Source organism: Bombina bombina, chromosome 6, assembly GCF_027579735.1.
Source record: "Bombina bombina isolate aBomBom1 chromosome 6, aBomBom1.pri, whole genome shotgun sequence".
In the NCBI taxonomy this organism is placed as follows: domain Eukaryota; kingdom Metazoa; phylum Chordata; class Amphibia; order Anura; family Bombinatoridae; genus Bombina; species Bombina bombina.
The window spans coordinates 807148479-807166882 of record NC_069504.1 but is presented as its reverse complement, the minus strand read 5'-3'; the positions used below and the strand labels follow the sequence as shown (position 1 = coordinate 807166882).

At 43.4% G+C, this 18404-nt stretch overlaps 1 protein-coding gene across 1 annotated transcript in view; it reads right to left on the bottom strand.

Annotated features, from left to right (window-relative positions):
• Positions 1–18404, bottom strand: part of ZMIZ2 (zinc finger MIZ-type containing 2) — a gene marked incomplete in the record, with an annotated part of 136043 nt that overhangs the window by 65984 nt on the left and 51655 nt on the right. Inside the window, 1 exon segment of the mRNA XM_053718146.1 lies at positions 17612–17785. Coding sequence (XP_053574121.1) covers positions 17612–17785 — 174 coding nt within the window.

Genomic DNA, 18404 nt, shown 5'->3' with positions numbered 1-18404 from the left:
TCAACGGCAGTCTCCAAGGTGGTAGAGATGCCATCTCTATTAGGTCCGCATACCAAATTCTTCGAGGCCATGCCGGTGCTATGAGTATCACCGACGCCCTCTCCTGTTTGAGTCAGGCAATTACCTGAGGAAGAAGTGCAAATGGAGGAAACAGGTATACTAGATTGAAGTTCCCAGGAACCGCCAGAGCATCTTTTAATTCCGCCTGGGGGGTCCCTGGATCTCGACCCGTATCTCAGAAGTTTGGCATTTCGTTGAGATGCCATCAGATCCAACTCCGGCTTTCCCCACTTGAGGATCAGTTTGGATAACACCTCCAGATGGAGTTCCCACTCCCCCGGATGGAACGTCTGTCTGCTCAAGAAATCCGCCTCCCAATTGTCTACTCCCGGGATGTGGATCGCTGACAGGCAACAAGAATGGGTCTCCGCCCATTGAATTATTTTGGATACTTCCGTCATCGCTAGGGAACTTCTTGTTCCCCCCTAATGATTGATGTAAGCCACAGAAGTTATATTGTCCAACTGTAACCTGATAAATTTGGCCGCGGCTAACCGAGACCAAGCCAGAAGCGCATTGAGAATTGTATCACTAACACAGGCAAAGAGAATGACTGAGTTGGGAGGGAAGGGAGGAGCTATTTATATACAGCTCTGTTGTGGAGCTCTTTGCTTCCTCCTGCTGGCAAGGAGGCGATATCCCACAAGTAAGGATGAAATCCGTGGACTCATCGTATCTTGAAAAAGAAAACCTATGTATATCTCATTTCCTTCATTATAATATAAAAATATTGATGCAGTACCAAGATTTGCATTATTAAAGTGAATGTAAACTTTAATGAATAAGTGCTCGGTATCTAAAAATACTCTGAAAAACAGGGGCACTTTCATTCATTTAACTTTACATTGAAGATTCTTTTTTTAAATACTTACCTTTTCTTTATGGAAAGCAGACCGGCGATCCTCCGCCCGCTTCTTCTGCTGTAGTTAGATTGATAATTAACATGGCTTCCTCCAATCGTTGTGAGCCGCCTTTGGCGTCCAGCTCGCAAGGCAACTGAACGATTGGAGGAAGTTGGATTCGTCATCAATCTGCTAGCTACAGCAGGAGATGCGGGCGGAGGATCGCCGGTCTGTTTTCCATAAAACAAAAAAGGTAAGTATTTTTTTTTTTTTAAAAAGAAGCTTCAATGTAAAGTTTAATGAATGAAAGTGCCCCTTTTCCATTAAACTTTACATTCACTTTAATTACAAGTGATTTTAAAAGAAATAACAAATGAAAATTATACATCCAAGAAGCAAGTTGCAAAAATATAGGAACATCATCTAAAGGGAAATGCCTTGAGACTACAGCTGTAAAATGTACCAAATAGATGTGCAAGATACATCTATGCAAGTAACATATTTGAAAATAATAGCAGAAACCTACTGCAATATACAACTATATTTATCAATAGACAGACAGATGGACAATGTTTCCAGCTAGGGAACCCGTCAACCAGCCTTCGCAGAGAGTGGGCATCAGATACTGTTCTCCACTGCCTACAGTTATCTTTGCCCGAGAAAATTCTTGTGCATCGCCAGACAAGAGCAGGGCCTGTCAATTTAGGTCAGCCACCTCAAGTGCTTAAAAGGGACAGTCAAGTTAACATGAAAAACTTTCATGATTTAGATAGGGCATGCAGTTTTAACAACTTTCTAATTTATGTTTTATCATCAAATTTCTTTATTCTCTTGTTAATATCTTTGTTGAAAGCTAAACCTTGGTAGGCTCATATGCTAATTTCTAAGCCTTTGAAGGCCGTCTATTATCTCAGTGCATTGACAGTTTTTCACAGTTAAGACACTGCTAGTTCATGTGTGTCAAATAGGTAACATTATGCTCAGTCCCATAGAGTTATTTATGAGTTAACACCGATTGACTAAAATGCAAGTCTGTAGAAAGAACTGAAATAAGGGGGCAGTCTGCAGAGGCTTAGATAGAAGGTAATCACAGAGGTAAGAAGTGTATTAATAGAACAGTGTTGGTTATGCAAAACTGGGGAATGATGAATAAAAGGGATTATCTATCTTTTCAAACAATACATTTTTGTGTGTAGACTGTCCCTTTAACTTGTGGTACGCAGGAGCCTGCATCACAGTAGCTCAATAAATGGAGAGCACAGTATTTTAAGTTCCTTTAAGCAGGGAATTTAACATTTGCTGCCTACATGCTTCTGTTAGTGAAGCATTATAATTATGTAGTATTTGCTTTATCTAAAATATAACATTTCAATAAACCATTCAAACTAATGTTCCTGTCCTAAATCAACTAATGTTTTCATAACAGATTTGCAGAGGACTGTCTCTCTCCACTAATAGAGCTTCAGGAATTTACCTCATCGGCCAATTAGCATTAGTAGGAAGTGCACAACTGATACTACTGCAATAGTGTAAACTTAAATTTACACTTAAAGGGACAGTTTACTCAAAAATGTTCTCCCCTTTAACCTTTTAACGCCGTTATGCCGTTCTATTCCGTCATATTTACACTGGGCTTTAAAGCCGTTATGATGGAATAGAACGTCATAACAAACGGCTGTCCTGAAGCCTTCTGTGCTACAACCCCTACAACCCTAGGAACGCCCCCCAGATGCGATCCAATAATTGAAATCTCGCGATCGTTTGCACGATCGCGTAGTTTCAATTTGTCTACATCGGAACAGGTGTTCCGATGTAGGCACTTTAACCCTGTCACGAAAGGGTTAATTTGTTCCTAATGATCCACTTTACCTGCTGGAGTGTATTAAATTGTTTACAAGTAGCTCCTTTACGCTTATACTGGCATTTGAAATAGTTGATTTAGCATGTGGTATCTCCACCTATTCTGAAAGCTTGTGGCCGCAGGTCCAAGCTATAGATAAGCTTTGTAAACACAGCCAGCAGAAGAGATTACACTCCCAGTGGGATATAGCAGAGATAAGGTAATAAAATGTTGATTTTCCATTGTTCTCTCCAAGTACTGGTGATTGTTTTATGGACAGATATAAAGAAGCAGGTATATGTACTCAATGTGATACAGTAATAAGATCAGATTATACCTACAAGCTCAACCCATTTTATTAGGTTGTGGCTTCAAAATACAAAATCAGAGCTTTAATATACACAAATAAACTTTAAAAAGCTAATTTTCATACATTTTTTACTCTGCAGTTGGTAAAAAAGCAATTGTAAACACATTAAGGCAAACACTATTTTACAGTATACTGTCCCTTTAAAGGGACACTAAACCCAAAATTTCTCATTTGTGATTCAGATAGAGCATGCAATTTTGAGCAACTTTCTAATTTACTCCTATTATCAAATTTTCTTCATTCTCTTGCCATCTTTATTTGAAATGCAAGAATGTAAGTTTAGATGCTGGCCCATTTTTGGTGAGCAACCTGGGTTGTTCTTGCTAAAAAAGTGCTGTCCACAGTTTTGAACCAAAAAAGCTTAGATGACTTCTTTTTCAAATAAAGATGGCAAGAGAGTGAATAAAAATTGAAAAAAAGGAATAAATTAGAAAGTTGCTTAAAATTGCATGCTGTATCTGAATCACAAAATAAAAAAAACAGAATTTATGTTTACCTGATAAATTACTTTCTCCAACGGTGTGTCCGGTCCACGGCGTCATCCTTACTTGTGGGATATTCTCTTCCCCAACAGGAAATGGCAAAGAGCCCAGCAAAGCTGGTCACATGATCCCTCCTAGGCTCCGCCTACCCCAGTCATTCGACCGACGTTAAGGAGGAATATTTGCATAGGAGAAACCATATGATACCGTGGTGACTGTAGTTAAAGAAAATAAATTATCAGACCTGATTAAAAAACCAGGGCGGGCCGTGGACCGGACACACCGTTGGAGAAAGTAATTTATCAGGTAAACATAAATTCTGTTTTCTCCAACATAGGTGTGTCCGGTCCACGGCGTCATCCTTACTTGTGGGAACCAATACCAAAGCTTTAGGACACGGATGAAGGGAGGGAGCAAATCAGGTCACCTAAATGGAAGGCACCACGGCTTGCAAAACCTTTCTCCCAAAAATAGCCTCAGAAGAAGCAAAAGTATCAAACTTGTAAAATTTGGTAAAAGTGTGCAGTGAAGACCAAGTCGCTGCCCTACATATCTGATCAACAGAAGCCTCGTTCTTGAAGGCCCATGTGGAAGCCACAGCCCTAGTGGAATGAGCTGTGATTCTTTCAGGAGGCTGCCGTCCGGCAGTCTCGTAAGCCAATCTGATGATGCTTTTAATCCAAAAAGAGAGAGAGGTAGAAGTTGCTTTTTGACCTCTCCTTTTACCAGAATAAACAACAAACAAGGAAGATGTTTGTCTAAAATCCTTTGTAGCATCTAAATAGAATTTTAGAGCGCGAACAACATCCAAATTGTGCAACAACCGTTCCTTCTTTGAAACTGGTTTCGGACACAAAGAAGGCACGACTATCTCCTGGTTAATGTTTTTGTTAGAAACAACTTTTGGAAGAAAACCAGGTTTAGTACGTAAAACCACCTTATCTGCATGGAACACCAGATAAGGAGGAGAACACTGCAAAGCAGATAATTCTGAAACTCTTCTAGCAGAAGAAATTGCAACCAAAAACAAAACTTTCCAAGATAATAACTTAATATCAACGGAATGTAAGGGTTCAAACGGAACCCCCTGAAGAACTGAAAGAACTAAGTTGAGACTCCAAGGAGGAGTCAAAGGTTTGTAAACAGGCTTGATTCTAACCAGAGCCTGAACAAAGGCTTGAACATCTGGCACAGCTGCCAGTTTTTTGTGAAGTAACACAGACAAGGCAGAAATCTGTCCCTTCAAGGAACTTGCAGATAATCCTTTCTCCAATCCTTCTTGAAGAAAGGATAGAATCTTAGGAATCTTTACCTTGTCCCAAGGGAATCCTTTAGATTCACACCAACAGATATATTTTTTCCATATTTTGTGGTAAATTTTTCTAGTTACAGGCTTTCTGGCCTGAACAGGAGTATCAATAACAGAATCTGAGAACCCTCGTTTTGATAAGATCAAGCGTTCAATCTCCAAGCAGTCAGCTAGAGTGAGACCAGATTCGGATGTTCGAACGGACCTTGAACAAGAAGGTCTCGTCTCAAAGGTAGCTTCCATTGTGGAGCCGATGACATATTCACCAGATCTGCATACCAAGTCCTGCGTGGCCACGCAGGAGCTATCAAGATCACCGACGCCCTCTCCTGATTGATCCTGGCTACCAGCCTGGGGATGAGAGGAAACGGCGGGAATACATAAGCTAGTTTGAAGGTCCAAGGTGCTACTAGTGCATCTACTAGAGTCGCCTTGGGATCCCTGGATCTGGACCCGTAGCAAGGAACCTTGAAGTTCTGCCGAGAGGCCATCAGATCCATGTCTGGAATGCCCCACAGTTGAGTAATTTGGGCAAAGATTTCCAGATGGAGTTCCCACTCCCCCGGATGTAATGTCTGATTGAAACCGTATGAACTTGGCCTTTGCTAGCTGAGGCCAAGCCTTGAGAGCATTGAATATCGCTCTCAGTTCCAGAATATTTATCGGTAGAAGAGATTCTTCCCGAGACCAAAGACCCTGAGCTTTCAGGGATCCCCAGACCGCGCCCCAGCCCATCAGACTGGCGTCGGTCGTGACAATGACCCACTCTGGTCTGCGGAAGGTCATCCCTTGTGACAGGTTGTCCAGGGATAGCCACCAACGGAGTGAGTCTCTGGTCCTCTGATTTACTTGTATCTTCGGAGACAAGTCTGTATAGTCCCCATTCCACTGACTGAGCATGCACAGTTGTAATGGTCTTAGATGAATGCGCGCAAAAGGAACTATGTCCATTGCCGCTACCATCAAACCTATTACTTCCATGCACTGCGCTATGGAAGGAAGAGGAACGGAATGAAGTGTTTGACAAGAGTTTAGAAGTTTTGTTTTTCTGGCCTCTGTCAGAAAAATCCTCATTTCTAAGGAGTCTATTATTGTTCCCAAGAAGGGAACCCTTGTCGACGGAGATAGAGAACTCTTTTCCACGTTCACTTTCCATCCGTGAGATCTGAGAAAGGCCAGGACTATGTCCGTGTGAGCCTTTGCTTGAGGAAGGGACGACGCTTGAATCAGAATGTCGTCCAAGTAAGGTACTACTGCAATGCCCCTTGGTCTTAGCACCGCTAGAAGGGACCCCAGTACCTTTGTGAAAATCCTTGGAGCAGTGGCTAATCCGAAAGGAAGCGCCACGAACTGGTAATGCTTGTCCAGGAATGCGAACCTTAGGAACCGATGATGTTCCTTGTGGATAGGAATATGTAGATACGCATCCTTTAAATCCACCGTGGTCATGAATTGACCTTCCTGGATGGAAGGAAGAATTGTTCGAATGGTTTCCATTTTGAACGATGGAACCTTGAGAAACTTGTTTAAGATCTTGAGATCTAAGATTGGTCTGAACGTTCCCTCTTTTTTGGGAACTATGAACAGATTGGAGTAGAACCCCATCCCTTGTTCTCCTAATGGAACAGGATGAATCACTCCCATTTTTAACAGGTCTTCTACACAATGTAAGAATGCCTGTCTCTTTATGTGGTCTGAAGACAATTGAGACCTGTGGAACCTCCCCCTTGGGGGAAGCCCCTTGAATTCCAGAAGATAACCTTGGGAGACTATTTCTAGTGCCCAAGGATCCAGAACATCTCTTGCCCAAGCCTGAGCGAAGAGAGAGAGTCTGCCCCCCACCAGATCCGGTCCCGGATCGGGGGCCAACATTTCATGCTGTCTTGGTAGCAGTGGCAGGTTTCTTGGCCTGCTTTCCCTTGTTCCAGCCTTGCATTGGTCTCCAGGCTGGCTTGGCTTGAGAAGTATTACCCTCTTGCTTAGAGGACGTAGCACTTGGGGCTGGTCCGTTTCTACGAAAGGGACGAAAATTAGGTTTATTTTTGGCCTTGAAAGACCTATCCTGAGGAAGGGCGTGGCCCTTACCCCCAGTGATATCAGAGATAATCTCTTTCAAGTCAGGGCCAAACAGCGTTTTCCCCTTGAAAGGAATGTTAAGGAGTTTGTTCTTGGAAGACGCATCCGCTGACCAAGATTTCAACCAAAGCGCTCTACGCGCCACAATAGCAAACCCAGAATTCTTCGCCGCTAACCTAGCCAATTGCAAAGTGGCGTCTAGGGTGAAAGAATTAGCCAATTTGAGAGCACGGATTCTGTCCATAATCTCCTCATAAGGAGGAGAATCACTATCGATCGCCTTTACTAGCTCATCGAACCAGAAACACGCGGCTGTAGTGACAGGGACAATGCATGAAATTGGTTGTAGAAGGTAACCTTGCTGAACAAACATCTTTTTAAGCAAACCTTCTAATTTTTTATCCATAGGATCTTTGAAAGCACAACTATCTTCTATGGGTATAGTGGTGCGTTAGTTTAAAGTAGAAACCGCTCCCTCGACCTTGGGGACAGTCTGCCATAAGTCCTTTCTAGGGTCGACCATAGGAAACAATTTTTTAAATATGGGGGGAGGGACGAAAGGTATACCGGGCCTTTCCCATTCTTTATTTACAATGTCCGCCACCCGCTTGGGTATAGGAAAAGCTTCTGGGAGCCCCGGGACCTCTAGGAACTTGTCCATTTTACATAGTTTCTCTGGGATGATCAAATTCTCACAATCATCCAGAGTGGATAATACCTCCTTAAGCAGAGCGCGGAGATGTTCCAACTTAAATTTAAATGTAATCACATCGGGTTCAGCTTGTTGAGAAATTTTCCCTGAATCTGAAATTTCTCCCTCAGACAAAACCTCCCTGGCCCCCTCAGACTGGTGTAGGGGCATTTCAGAACCATTATCATCAGCGTCCTCATGCTCTACAGTATCTAAAACAGAGCAGTCGCGCTTACGCTGATAAGTGGGCATTTTGGCTAAAATGTTTTTGATAGAATTATCCATTACAGCCGTTAATTGTTGCATAGTAAGGAGTATTGGCGCGCTAGATGTACTAGGGGCCTCCTGAGTGGGCAAGACTCGTGTAGACGAAGGAGGGAATGATGCAGTACCATGCTTACTCCCCTCACTTGAGGAATCATCTTGGGCATCATTTTCAGTGTCACATAAATCACATTTATTTAAATGAGAAGGAACCTTGGCTTCCCCACATTCAGAACACAGTCTATCTGGTAGTTCAGACATGTTAAACAGGCATAAACTTGATAACAAAGTACAAAAAACGTTTTAAAATAAAACCGTTACTGTCACTTTAAATTTTAAACTGAACACACTTTATTACTGCAATTGCGAAAAAGTATGAAGGAATTGTTCAAAATTCACCACAGTGTCTTAAAGCCTTAAAAGTATTGCACACCAAATTTGGAAGCTTTAACCCTTAAAATAATGGAACCGGAGCCGTTTTTAACTTTAACCCCTTTACAGTCCCTGGTATCTGCTTTGCTGAGACCCAACCAAGCCCAAAGGGGAATACGATACCAAATGACGCCTTCAGAAAGTCTTTTCTATGTATCAGAGCTCCTCACACATGCGACTGCATGTCATGCTGCTCAAAAACAAGTGCGCAATACCGGCGCGAAAATGAGGCTCTGCCTATGATTAGGGAAAGCCCCTAGAGAATAAGGTGTCTAAAACAGTGCCTGCCGATATTATTTAACAAAAATACCCAGATTAAATGATTCCTCAAGGCTAAATATAGGTAATATATGAATCGATTTAGCCCAGAAAATGTCCACAGTCTTAATAAGCCCTTGTGAAGCCCTTATTTACTGTCTGAATAAAAATGGCTTACCGGATCCCATAGGGAAAATGACAGCTTCCAGCATTACATCGTCTTGTTAGAATGTGTCATACCTCAAGCAGCAAAAACAGAATTTATGTTTACCTGATAAATTTCTTTCTCCAACGGTGTGTCCGGTCCACGGCGTCATCCTTACTTGTGGGATATTCTCTTCCCCAACAGGAAATGGCAAAGAGCCCAGCAAAGCTGGTCACATGATCCCTCCTAGGCTCCGCCTACCCCAGTCATTCGACCGACGTTAAGGAGGAATATTTGCATAGGAGAAACCATATGGTACCGTGGTGACTGTAGTTAAAGAAAATAAAATATCAGACCTGATTAAAAAAACCAGGGCGGGCCGTGGACCGGACACACCGTTGGAGAAAGAAATTTATCAGGTAAACATAAATTCTGTTTTCTCCAACATAGGTGTGTCCGGTCCACGGCGTCATCCTTACTTGTGGGAACCAATACCAAAGCTTTAGGACACGGATGAAGGGAGGGAGCAAATCAGGTCACCTAAATGGAAGGCACCACGGCTTGCAAAACCTTTCTCCCAAAAATAGCCTCAGAAGAAGCAAAAGTATCAAACTTGTAAAATTTGGTAAAAGTGTGCAGTGAAGACCAAGTCGCTGCCCTACATATCTGATCAACAGAAGCCTCGTTCTTGAAGGCCCATGTGGAAGCCACAGCCCTAGTGGAATGAGCTGTGATTCTTTCGGGAGGCTGCCGTCCGGCAGTCTCGTAAGCCAATCTGATGATGCTTTTAATCCAAAAAGAGAGAGAGGTAGAAGTTGCTTTTTGACCTCTCCTTTTACCTGAATAAACAACAAACAAGGAAGATGTTTGTCTAAAATCCTTTGTAGCATCTAAATAGAATTTTAGAGCGCGAACAACATCCAAATTGTGCAACAAACGTTCCTTCTTTGAAACTGGTTTTGGACACAGAGAAGGTACGATAATCTCCTGGTTAATGTTTTTGTTAGAAACAACTTTTGGAAGAAAACCAGGTTTAGTACGTAAAACCACCTTATCTGCATGGAACACCAGATAAGGAGGAGAACACTGCAGAGCAGATAATTCTGAGACTCTTCTAGCAGAAGAAATCGCAACTAAAAACAAAACTTTCCAAGATAATAACTTAATATCAACGGAATGTAAGGGTTCAAACGGAACCCCCTGAAGAACTGAAAGAACTAAATTGAGACTCCAAGGAGGAGTCAAAGGTTTGTAAACAGGCTTGATTCTAACCAGAGCCTGAACAAAGGCTTGAACATCTGGCACAGCTGCCAGCTTTTTGTGAAGTAATACCGACAAGGCAGAAATCTGTCCCTTCAGGGAACTAGCAGATAATCCTTTGTCCAATCCTTCTTGAAGGAAGGATAGAATCCTAGGAATCTTAACCTTGTCCCAAGGGAATCCTTTAGATTCACACCAACAGATATATTTTTTCCAAATTTTGTGGTAAATCTTTCTAGTCACAGGCTTTCTGGCCTGAACAAGAGTATCGATAACAGAATCTGAGAATCCTCGCTTCGATAAAATCAAGCGTTCAATCTCCAAGCAGTCAGCTGGAGTGAAACCAGATTCGGATGTTCGAACGGACCCTGAACAAGAAGGTCTCGTCTCACAGGTAGCTTCCAAGGTGGAGCCGATGACATATTCACCAGATCTGCATACCAAGTCCTGCGTGGCCACGCAGGAGCTATCAAGATCACCGACGCCCTCTCCTGCTTGATCCTGGCTATCAGCCTGGGGATGAGAGGAAATGGCGGGAACACATAAGCTAGTTTGAAGGTCCAAGGTGCTACTAGTGCATCCACTAGAGCCGCCTTGGGATCCCTGGATCTGGCCCCGTAGCAAGGAACTTTGAAGTTCTGACGAGAGGCCATCAGATCCATGTCTGGAATGCCCCACAGGTGAGTGACTTGGGCAAAGATTTCCGGATGGAGTTCCCACTCCCCCGGATGCAATGTCTGCCGACTCAGAAAATCCGCTTCCCAATTTTCCACTCCTGGGATGTGGATAGCAGACAGGTGGCAGGAGTGAGACTCCGCCCAAAGAATAATTTTGGTTACTTCTTCCATCGCTAGGGAACTTCTTGTTCCCCCCTGATGGTTGATGTACGCAACAGTCGTCATGTTGTCTGATTGAAACCGTATGAACCTGGTCCTCGCAAGCTGGGGCCAGGCCTGGAGAGCATTGAATATCGCTCTCAGTTCCAGAATATTTATCGGTAGAAGAGATTCTTCCCGAGACCAAAGACCCTGAGCTTTCAGGGATCCCCAGACCGCGCCCCAGCCTATCAGACTGGCGTCGGTCGTGACAATGACCCACTCTGGTCTGTGGAACATCATCCCTTGAGACAGATTGTCCAGGGACAGCCACCAACGGAGTGAGTCTCTGGTCCTCTGATTTACTTGTATCTTCGGAGACAAGTCTGTATAGTCCCCATTCCACTGACTGAGCATGCACAGTTGTAATGGTCTTAGATGAATGCGCGCAAAAGGAACTATGTCCATCGCCGCCACCATCAAACCGATCACTTCCATGCACTGAGCTATGGAAGGAAGAGGAACGGAATGAAGTATCCGACAAGAGTCCAGAAGCTTTGTTTTTCTGGCCTCTGTTAGAAAGATCCTCATTTCTAAGGAGTCTATAATTGTTCCCAAGAAGGGAACCCTTGTTGACGGGGATAGAGAACTCTTTTCCACGTTCACTTTCCAGCCGTGAGATCTGAGAAAGGCCAGGACAATGTCCGTGTGAGCCTTTGCTTGAGGAAGGGACGACGCTTGAATCAGAATGTCGTCCAGGTAAGGTACTACTGCAATGCCCCTTGGTCTTAGCACCGCTAGAAGGGACCCTAGTACCTTTGTGAAAATCCTTGGAGCAGTGGCTAATCCGAAAGGAAGCGCCACGAACTGGTAATGTTTGTCCAGGAATGCAAACCTTAGGAACCGATGATGTTCCTTGTGGATAGGAATATGTAGATACGCATCCTTTAAATCCACCGTGGTCATGAATTGACCTTCCTGGATGGAAGGAAGGATAGTTCGAATGGTTTCCATCTTGAACGATGGGACCTTGAGAAATTTGTTTAAGATCTTGAGATCTAGGATTGGTCTGAACGTTCCCTCTTTTTTGGGAACTATGAACAGATTGGAGTAGAACCCCATCCCTTGTTCTCTTAATGGAACAGGATGAATCACTCCCATTTTTAACAGGTCTTCTACACAATGTAAGAACGCCTGTCTTTTTATGTGGTCTGAAGACAACTGCGACCTGTGGAACCTCCCCCTTGGGGGAAGTCCCTTAAATTCCAGAAGATAACCCTGGGAGACTATTTCTAGCGCCCAAGGATCCAGAACATCTCTTGCCCAAGCCTGAGCGAAGAGAGAGAGTCTGCCCCCCACCAGATCCGGTCCCGGATCGGGGGCCAATATTTCATGCTGTCTTGGTAGCAGTGGCAGGTTTCTTGGCCTGCTTTCCCTTGTTCCAGCCTTGCATTGGTCTCCAAGCTGGCTTGGCCTGAGAAGTATTACCCTCTTGCTTAGAGGACGTAGCACCTTGGGCTGGTCCGTTTTTACGAAAGGGACGAAAATTAGGTCTATTTTTTGCCTTGAAAGGCCGATCCTGAGGAAGGGCGTGGCCCTTACCCCCAGTGATATCAGAGATAATCTCTTTCAAGTCAGGACCAAACAACGTTTTCCCCTTGAAAGGAATGTTTAGTAGCTTGTTCTTGGAAGACGCATCAGCCGACCAAGATTTCAACCAAAGCGCTCTGCGCGCCACAATAGCAAACCCAGAGTTCTTAGCCGCTAACTTAGCCAATTGCAAAGAGGCGTCTAGAGTGAAAGAATTAGCCAATTTGAGAGCATTGATTCTGTCCATAATCTCCTCATAAGGAGGAGAGTCACTATCGAGCACCTTAAGCAGTTCATCAAACCAGAAATATGCGGCAGTAGTGACAGGGACAATGCATGAAATGGGTTGTAGAAGGTAACCCTGCTGAACAAACATCTTTTTAAGCAAACCTTCTAATTTTTTATCCATAGGATCTTTGAAAGCACAACTATCCTCTATTGGAATAGTGGTGCGTTTGTTTAAAGTAGAAACCGCTCCCTCGACCTTGGGGACTGACTGCCATAAGTCCTTTCTGGGGTCGACCATAGGAAAACAGAATTTATGTTTACCTGATAAATTTCTTTCTCCAACGGTGTGTCCGGTCCACGGCGTCATCCTTACTTGTGGGATATTCTCTTCCCCAACAGGAAATGGCAAAGAGCCCAGCAAAGCTGGTCACATGATCCCTCCTAGGCTCCGCCTACCCCAGTCATTCGACCGACGTTAAGGAGGAATATTTGCATAGGAGAAACCATATGGTACCGTGGTGACTGTAGTTAAAGAAAATAAAATATCAGACCTGATTAAAAAAACCAGGGCGGGCCGTGGACCGGACACACCGTTGGAGAAAGAAATTTATCAGGTAAACATAAATTCTGTTTTCTCCAACATAGGTGTGTCCGGTCCACGGCGTCATCCTTACTTGTGGGAACCAATACCAAAGCTTTAGGACACGGATGAAGGGAGGGAGCAAATCAGGTCACCTAAATGGAAGGCACCACGGCTTGCAAAACCTTTCTCCCAAAAATAGCCTCAGAAGAAGCAAAAGTATCAAACTTGTAAAATTTGGTAAAAGTGTGCAGTGAAGACCAAGTCGCTGCCCTACATATCTGATCAACAGAAGCCTCGTTCTTGAAGGCCCATGTGGAAGCCACAGCCCTAGTGGAATGAGCTGTGATTCTTTCGGGAGGCTGCCGTCCGGCAGTCTCGTAAGCCAATCTGATGATGCTTTTAATCCAAAAGGAGAGAGAGGTAGAAGTTGCTTCTTGACCTCTCCTTTTACCTGAATAAACAACAAACAAGGAAGATGTTTGTCTAAAATCCTTTGTAGCATCTAAATAGAATTTTAGAGCGCGAACAACATCCAAATTGTGCAACAAACGTTCCTTCTTTGAAACTGGTTTTGGACACAGAGAAGGTACGATAATCTCCTGGTTAATGTTTTTGTTAGAAACAACTTTTGGAAGAAAACCAGGTTTAGTACGTAAAACCACCTTATCTGCATGGAACACCAGATAAGGAGGAGAACACTGCAGAGCAGATAATTCTGAGACTCTTCTAGCAGAAGAAATCGCAACTAAAAACAAAACTTTCCAAGATAATAACTTAATATCAACGGAATGTAAGGGTTCAAACGGAACCCCCTGAAGAACTGAAAGAACTAAATTGAGACTCCAAGGAGGAGTCAAAGGTTTGTAAACAGGCTTGATTCTAACCAGAGCCTGAACAAAGGCTTGAACATCTGGCACAGCTGCCAGCTTTTTGTGAAGTAATACCGACAAGGCAGAAATCTGTCCCTTCAGGGAACTTGCAGATAATCCTTTTTCCAATCCTTCTTGAAGGAAGGATAGAATCCTAGGAATCTTAACCTTGTCCCAAGGGAATCCTTTAGATTCACACCAACAGATATATTTTTTCCAAATTTTGTGGTAAATCTTTCTAGTCACAGGCTTTCTGGCCTGAACAAGAGTATCGATCACAGAATCTGAGAATCCTCGCTTCGATAAAATCAAGCGTTCAATCTCCAAGCAGTCAGCTGGAGTGAAACCAGATTCGGATGTTCGAACGGACCCTGAACAAGAAGGTCTCGTCTCAAAGGTAGCTTCCAAGGTGGAGCCGATGACATATTCACCAGATCTGCATACCAAGTCCTGCGTGGCCACGCAGGAGCTATCAAGATCACCGACGCTCTCTCCTGCTTGATCCTGGCTATCAGCCTGGGGATGAGAGGAAATGGCGGGAACACATAAGCTAGTTTGAAGGTCCAAGGTGCTACTAGTGCATCCACTAGAGCCGCCTTGGGATCCCTGGATCTGGCCCCGTAGCAAGGAACTTTGAAGTTCTGACGAGAGGCCATCAGATCCATGTCTGGAATGCCCCACAGGTGAGTGACTTGGGCAAAGATTTCCGGATGGAGTTCCCACTCCCCCGGATGCAATGTCTGACGACTCAGAAAATCCGCTTCCCAATTTTCCACTCCTGGGATGTGGATAGCAGACAGGTGGCAGGAGTGAGACTCCGCCCAAAGAATAATTTTGGTTACTTCTTCCATCGCTAGGGAACTCCTTGTTCCCCCCTGATGGTTGATATACGCAACAGTCGTCATGTTGTCTGATTGAAACCGTATGAACCTGGTCCTCGCAAGCTGGGGCCAGGCCTGGAGCGCATTGAATATCGCTCTCAGTTCCAGAATATTTATCGGTAGAAGAGATCCTTCCCGAGACCAAAGACCCTGAGCTTTCAGGGATCCCCAGACCGCGCCCCAGCCTATCAGACTGGCGTCGGTCGTGACAATGACCCACTCTGGTCTGTGGAACATCATCCCTTGAGACAGATTGTCCAGGGACAGCCACCAACGGAGTGAGTCTCTGGTCCTCTGATTTACTTGTATCTTCGGAGACAAGTCTGTATAGTCCCCATTCCACTGACTGAGCATGCACAGTTGTAATGGTCTTAGATGAATGCGCGCAAAAGGAACTATGTCCATCGCCGCCACCATCAACCCGATCACTTCCATGCACTGAGCTATGGAAGGAAGAGGAACGGAATGAAGTATCCGACAAGAGTCCAGAAGCTTTGTTTTTCTGGCCTCTGTTAGAAAGATCCTCATTTCTAAGGAGTCTATAATTGTTCCCAAGAAGGGAACCCTTGGGTTAGGGGCCCTTCAGAGATATTAATATCAGCGTCGTCATGCTCTTCAGTAACTAAAACAGAGCAGCCACGCTTACGCTGACAAGGGTTCATTTTGGCTAAAATGTTTTTGACAGAATTATCCATTACAGCCGTTAATTGTTGCATAGTAAGGAGTATTGGCGCGCTAGATGTACTAGGGGCCTCCTGAGTGGGCAAGACTCGTGTAGACGAAGGAGGGAATGATGCAGTACCATGCTTACTCCCCTCACTTGAGGAATCATCTTGGGCATCATTGTCATTATCACATAAATCACATTTATTTAAATGAATAGGAATTCTGGCTTCCCCACATTCAGAACACAGTCTATCTGGTAGTTCAGACATGTTAAACAGGCATAAACTTGATCAGAAAGTACAAAAAACGTTTTAAAATAAAACCGTTACTGTCACTTTAAATTTTAAACTGAACACACTTTATTACTGCAATTTGCGAAAAAACATGAAGGAATTGTTCAAAATTCACCAAATTTTCACCACAGCGTCTTAAAGCCTTGAAAATATTGCACACCAATTTTGGAAGCTTTAACCCTTAAAATAACGGAACCGGAGCCGTTTTAAGTTTTAAACCCCTTTACAGTCCCTGGTATCTGCTTTGCTGAGACCCAACCAAACCCAAAGGGGAATACGATACCAAATGACGCCTTCAGAAGTCTTTTATAAGTATCAGAGCTCCTCTCACATGCGACTGCATGCCATGCCTCTCAAAAACAAGTGCGCAACACCGGCGCGAAAATGAGACTCTGCCTATGCTTTGGGAAAGCCCCTAAAGAATAAGGTGTCTAAAACAGTGCCTGCCGATATTATTAAATCAAAATACCCAGAATAAATGATTCCTCAAGGCTAAATAAGTGTTAATATCAATCGATTTAGCCCAAAAAAAGTCTACAGTTTAAATAAGCCCTTGTGAAGCCCTTATTTACAATCGTAATAAACATGGCTTACCGGATCCCATAGGGAAAATGACAGCTTCCAGCATTACATCGTCTTGTTAGAATGTGTCATACCTCAAGCAGCAAGAGACTGCAAACTGTTCCCCCAACTGAAGTTAATTGCTCTCAACAGTCCTGTGTGGAACAGCCATGGATTTTAGTTACGGTTGCTAAAATCATTTTCCTCATACAAACAGAATTCTTCATCTCTTTTCTGTTTCTGAGTAAATAGTACGTACCAGCACTATTTGAAAATAACAAACTCTTGATTGAATAATGAAAAACTACAGTTAAACACTAAAAAACTCTAAGCCATCTCCGTGGAGATGTTGCCTGTACAACGGCAAAGAGAATGACTGGGGTAGGCGGAGCCTAGGAGGGATCATGTGACCAGCTTTGCTGGGCTCTTTGCCATTTCCTGTTGGGGAAGAGAATATCCCACAAGTAAGGATGACGCCGTGGACCGGACACACCTATGTTGGAGAAAGACTGCTCACTGTTCCCCCAACTGAAGTTAATTCCTCTCAACAGTCCTGTGTGGAACAGCCATGGATTTTAGTAACGGTTGCTAAAATCATTTTCCTCATACAAACAGAAATCTTCATCTCTTTTCTGTTTCAGAGTAAATAGTACATACCAGCACTATTTTAAAATAACAAACTCTTGATTGAATAATAAAAACTACAGTTAAACACTAAAAAACTCTAAGCCATCTCCGTGGAGATGTTGCCTGTACAACGGCAAAGAGAATGACTGGGGTAGGCGGAGCCTAGGAGGGATCATGTGACCAGCTTTGCTGGGCTCTTTGCCATTTCCTGTTGGGGAAGAGAATATCCCACAAGTAAGGATGACGCCGTGGACCGGACACACCTATGTTGGAGAAATTGGGTTCAGTGTCCCTTTAATAGGTCAAAAAATATTATTTTCATCGTGTTCAAATGTTCCTCTTTCATTTTCATAAAAGAGTTCCATTTCCCTTTTTTAGGATTGAAATAGAAAGCTAAAGAAAGGAAAGACAGACGACCAACCATGAAGGAAAAGTGTGGTAAGTAGGAAATATAATTATTTTTGTTTACCTTGTAGTAAGTTCCCCCAGGACCCGCCTGGGGCATATACTGTGACATGTTCTGCTGGATACGGTGCCCAGTGTAAGATGGCGAAGGAGCAGATTGCTGTGGGGCAGATGGTGCATACTGCCCTGCATGTGGTGGGTATTGCCCACCCTGCATGTACTGTTGAGGTGTGTATCCCTGAAGAAACAAAAACACATATTCAAGTAAATATTGCCCCATAATGCTGTGCATCATTCTACAAAAACAAAATTAGATTGTAAGCTCTCAGCAGAGCAGTGCCCACTAATTTTTCTACCCAAGTCTATCTTTCCACCATGATGTGGTTATATACTGTATCCCCTGTATAGCACTGTGGAATCTATTGGCAAATACACACACACAAAAAAAAACTTGGCAGGTCAGATAGGCCCTTGAGACATATCTAGAAAAATGTGCATTGTTTGCACTCCAGGGACATACACGTATCGCCTCTACTGTGACCAATTAATGACACATATAAATGGGCTAGTAAGATAATCAAGCAATCAATGTGTAGAATGTTGCAGAGCAAGAGTTCTGATGTACTCACTCCAGCCTCTCTGGGGATAAGTGGAAACATTTCATGGTTAAATTACAAATAAGTAAAAAAATAAATAAAAAAAGGTGTAAGCTGGAAAAATAAGTAAAAGTACATTTTAATGAGGATTCAATCTTGTGTTTTATGTACTTTTTACAGTCATTCGTACATTGACAAACTATAAACAAGTCCATAAATAAGTTCATGATCCAATGCAATCACCTTTATAAAACCTTCAAA